The following is a 4856-nucleotide window of genomic DNA, read 5'->3' on the forward strand; positions in this document are numbered from 1 at the left end:
GAATCACCTCCCGTGTTCCTATTTGGCACTCGGGGAATCTCCCAGCTCCAGTTCCCTGAGCCCAGGGCGGTGCTCGCTGCTGTCGGGGTTCCGAGGGAGCAGTCTCACCTGTGGAGAGGTGGGAATATTTCGGGAATGTGTCACTCCRGGGCCAGGGGTCCCTGCAGCAGGCACGGAAGGCCCGAATCAGTGAGATCCCAGTCCCAAACCCCAGCATTGGCAGGGCAGTCCTTGGGATGAGCCAAACACCCGAGGAAGAGCACTGGGATTAACGGGGCTGGCAGCTCTCCCAGCACCGGGATTGATCAGCTGCTGGAGGGCACAGGGAATGGCCGTGGTGCAGATCCCTGGGGATGGACAGAGATCCTGGGGATGGACAGAGATCCCTGAGGATGGACAGAGATCCCTGAGGAGGGACACAGATCCCTGAGGAGGGACACAGATCCCTGAGGATGGACAGAGATCCCTGAGGATGGACACAGATCCCTGAGGATGGACACCAGGATTGGCTGTGGTGCAAACCCCTGCACGTGCTGGAATTATTAACGGCGCAAATACTTCAGGGATGAGCACTGGGTTTAATGATGGTGAAACTCCCAAGGGCAGCCACTGGGATTTCCTGCCCCACCAAACCCCTGAGGATGAAATGTGGGATTTCCCGTGGTGCAAACCCCCGAGGACCGTTTCTGCAGCAGAAACTTTCACCCTCCAGCAGGACCCCTGGAGCCCTGGTAGCCCCACAGGGCCCCGCTGCCTTCCCCTGCCCTGCCCACCCAGATCACCTGGCATTCCCTGGAAAAGGTCTGTGTGTACTCATTCTCCAGGAAAACCTCCCCCTTCTCCCAGGGCTGCGGGCACAGGTAACACAGTCTGGTCTGGGCACTGCAGCTCCAGCTGAGGTTTGTCCCTTGCATGAGGGATGCAGAGAGCTCCGTGATTTACGAGAAGTGACAAATCTGGCCTGTGTCTGTTGGGGACCTTGCACAAGGCTCAGGCACTTCCCCACCTGCCGCGGGTGACTCAGAGTGGAAGCGAGAGCCGGCCTGGGGAAAGCCCCGGAGCACCRAGGGGCCGGGGGCAGCTCCTGGTGCTCTCGAAGGATTCGCTCTGCACAAGAACTYGGCCTGATGGCACAGCCAGTGTCATTGTCACTGTGCCACTGTCATCATCATTGTGCCACTGCCATTGTCACCATGCCATCATCATCATCACCATGCCACCATCATCATCACTGCACCACCATCATAATCACTGTGCCACTGCCATCATCATTGTGCCACTGCCATCATCACCATGCCACCATCATCATCACTGCACCACCATCATCATCACCGTGCCACCACCATCATCATTGTGCCACTGCCATCATCACCGTGCCACCATCGTGCCACTGTCATCACCAGCGTGCCACTGCCATCATCACTGTGCCACTGCCACCATGCTACTGCTGTTGTTGCCATGCCACCACTGTCATCAGTGTCACACCACTGCCCTCATCACTGCCCCGCTGCCATCATCGCCACACCACCACTGTCATCGTTGTGCCACTGCCATCGTGCCACCACCATCATTCTTGGAAAGGCACCTTCTCCCTCAGCTGAGTGGGAAAAGCTCCCCCAGCACCCACAGCGTGTCCTGAGCATCTGCACAGGATGTGTTCCCCATGGCATCGTGGGGAGAGCGTTCCTGGCACAGCTGGGAGGAGTTTGGCTGTGAAAAATCCCGAATATCTTTGCTGTGAGGGACCTGCTGTGCCAAACCAGCCCTGTGGGCAGTGACTTCTGCACCGAAGGCGAGGGAAGGCTCGGGGGTTTGCCAGGAGGAAATGCAGCCGCTCCACAGCTGTGACCTTGGCCTGACCTTCGCTCACACCCCTGGCACGGCCACAGCGCCGAGCTGGCATCGAGCTCCCTCCCAGGTGTGGCAGCAGCCATCAAACCCCGCGTTSTCCCGGCTGCCCTGCCCTCCCCAGGTGTTGGTGGCTGTTTTGGGTGCCGTGGTGGCCCTGCCTGTGCCGTGCTGGTTGTTCTCGTGCTGTGCTGGCACTTCCCGTGTCACCCTGTGGGGATGTGGGGACACGGGGAGGGGCTCTGGTGGGATGCTCAGGGCAGGGAGCAGAGGCTGTTCCATCCTTGGGGGGCATTTTGGGGTTTGCCTCACATCTTCCAGCACTGGGAATATCTCTGACCCAGCTGAAGCTTTGCATTTTTAAACGGTGTAAAAACTCCCTGCAAAGGATAAAAGTTGTGGTGTATTCTGGGAGGTTCTGGGAGCTGGAGAGTCTCCTCTGTCCCCATCCTATGGAACTGTCCTTTCCACCCTGTCAGCCACTGTCAGCTCCCACAGGGAGAGGGAATTTGGGTCAAATCCCGCTGCCTTCACCCCTGAGAGCTGGACAATGACCCTGGCACAGCCCAGGATGCCCAGATTTGTGTGCCAGCACTGGGAATGCCGGGAATGCCACAGCCACGGTAGAAAGTGAGTTCTGTTCTGGGGTTTTGGGAGTGCAGCTTCACGGGGTRTGCCACCCCAGGTGATTTTGGGAARTGCTGGGCTTTCCCCATTTGCACAGGATCCTYTGGGAATCAGTGGGAGCAGGTGCGGGACCAACATCCCGAGCATCCTGAACATTCCACCCCACCCCGAGCGCCCCGACAGCGGGGCTTACCCAGGGTTTATCCATCTCTCTGCCGAGCAGCAGCCCGTGGGTGAGCCCTCGGCGTGTTGAGCGTGCACTTTTKGTTACCGAGAACTCCCTTTCCCGGTAGCGGCCGCATCGAGCAGGGCATCTTGCGGTCAGGTGCGGCGCCCCGGAGCGGGGGCACCGTGCCTGCGGTACGCGCTTCTCCGAAGCCAGCCTGGCTTCTCGGGCACCGTATCTCAGCGCTGCATCATTTCCTTCTCCCTTCGAGCTCCGCGCCGGGGGCTTCGCCGAACTCCCTTTTTTTTATTTATTTTTTTTTTTCCCCGGAATTTCCCGGTTTCCTAAGAAGCCGCGATTGGGATGTTGATAAAACCCACTCAGGGTCACGGGGAAAGCGGCCGGGATGAGCGATCCTTTCGCTCTCTGCCCTCCCGCCGGGCACGCTCGCGTTCCAAAGGTGGCSGAAAACCCGAATTCCTTCGGGATAACGCCCCGGCGCCGTCGCGGCGGCTCACGGCAGCTCGGGGACAGTGATTGCAGCGCAGCAGAGCTGCAATCAGTGTCGCCAGCGGGGCCCGGGGTGCCGGAGCCACCGCGGTGTCACCAGCCCCGCGCATGACGCCGTGCGCCAGCGACTTCTAAGAACTTTTCTYTTCGGCGCTGATAAGAGCCGATCCCTCTCTCGCTGCGTTTCCGGCCCCAAAGAACACCGAGTGCTCGGCCCGGAGAGGGAGGAAGGAGGAGGGGGTGGGAGGAAAAAAAAAAAATAGCGCAGCTAAAACACGGTGTGGTTGGGTGACCGAGGAAGTGTCCGGTGGGGACAGTTTTGGTGGCAGGGGACACACAGGTGGTGGGGGTGGGTTTRCCGCGAGGATCGCGAGCTCGGAGCAGAATTTGGGCAGTTTTTTGGGCTGTGGGTTGAAGAGGGCCACTGCTGCCAGCATCCCACGGGATGATAAAGCCACTGTGGGAATCGCAGCCACCCAAAATTTTGTGCTGCAGCGAGCCTGGTTCAGGGAGGGGGGACAAATGGGAATCACAGCCACCCAAAATTTTGTGGTGCGGGGGGACGAGCATGCCTGGCACTCCCTGCCCTTTGCCAGGATGTTGGGGACATCTCTGACCCATGGGGATGAGCACGAAGGATTTTCTCCATCACCCAACACCGTGCAGGGCTCCCCCAGGACCCTTTTTCCCCCCTGGCACGCCGGSTCCAGCCGGGTCCTGTGGTGATCAGCGGCTCAGAGGAACCGAAAGCTGCCACCGGGATATTTTGGCATTTGTGGAAGTGTTTGCTCAGCATTCCGTCACGTGCCTGTGCCGCTGCCAAACCCGCCCCGAGCTCTTGGCACGCCACTGACCCTCGCACCCATGAGCAGGATRTGCCCTGCCCGCACCCCRRTGTCCCCRTGGGTGCACCCCGATGTCCCCATGGGTGYCACATCCCTGGGACACGCTGGGAMYCCCCTCCTYCCCTCCTCTCCTCCACCCATCCRYCCACTGYAGMATCTTYGGGACYGCTGRGATGGRTCTGGGTGTCCCTCAGCCCCCCGGGGTGCCCCGGGCAGTGCTGTGGGGGATATTTTCTTGCCATATGGGGTATTTTCTCGCCACAAAGGGTCTTTCCTGGCTGGTGGGGTATTTCCCTGCAGAGCTGGGTATTTCCTTGCTGGCTGCTGTGTCTTGGGTGGCTCCCAGGGCCTGGCAGTGATTTGGGGTGTGGGGCAGTGTTTTGGGGTTTTGGGCAGTGTTTTGGGGTTTTGGGCAGTGTTTTGGGGTGTGGGGCAGTGTTTTGGGGTGTGGGGGAGTGTTTTGAGGCAAGTGTTTTGGGGGTTTGGGCAGTGTTTAGGCGCACAAAACAGTGTTTTGGGGTTTTGAGCAGTATTTTGGGGCATGGGGCAGTGTTTTGGGGGTTTGGGCAGTGTTTTGGGGGTTTGTGCAGTGATTTGGGGTGCAGGACAGTGTTTTGGGGCACAAAGCAGTGTTTTGGGGCATAGGGGCTCACCTCAGGCTCTGCATTTCCCCTCACAGGGCTCCAAGCCAAAGCTGCTCATCGCCTGCTCCGCTGTCCAGGAGGTGCGCAGGTGCACACGCCTCGAGATGCCCGACAACCTCCACACCTTCGTCCTCAAGGTAGAGCCTYCTGGAAGGGTCTGCACCACCCCCGAGGCCTCTCCCACCCTCTGGGGCACACATGGCTCCCGAAAGCTCC

General features: G+C 59.7%; 1 protein-coding gene across 1 annotated transcript in view; it reads left to right on the forward strand.

Moving 5' to 3' along the window:
• The window catches only part of SH2B3 (SH2B adaptor protein 3), a gene marked incomplete at its 3' end in the record, with an annotated part of 21174 nt that overhangs the window by 15141 nt on the left and 1177 nt on the right, over window positions 1-4856 (forward strand). The window contains exon 4 of the mRNA XM_057377798.1: window positions 4676-4777. Coding sequence (XP_057233781.1) covers window positions 4676-4777 — 102 coding nt within the window. The remainder of the gene's footprint in view (window positions 1-4675; window positions 4778-4856) is intronic.

The sequence above is a fragment of the Malurus melanocephalus genome, unplaced genomic scaffold, assembly GCF_030028575.1.
Source record: "Malurus melanocephalus ecotype Western Australia unplaced genomic scaffold, MMel_1.1 scaffold_325, whole genome shotgun sequence".
Taxonomy (NCBI): domain Eukaryota; kingdom Metazoa; phylum Chordata; class Aves; order Passeriformes; family Maluridae; genus Malurus; species Malurus melanocephalus.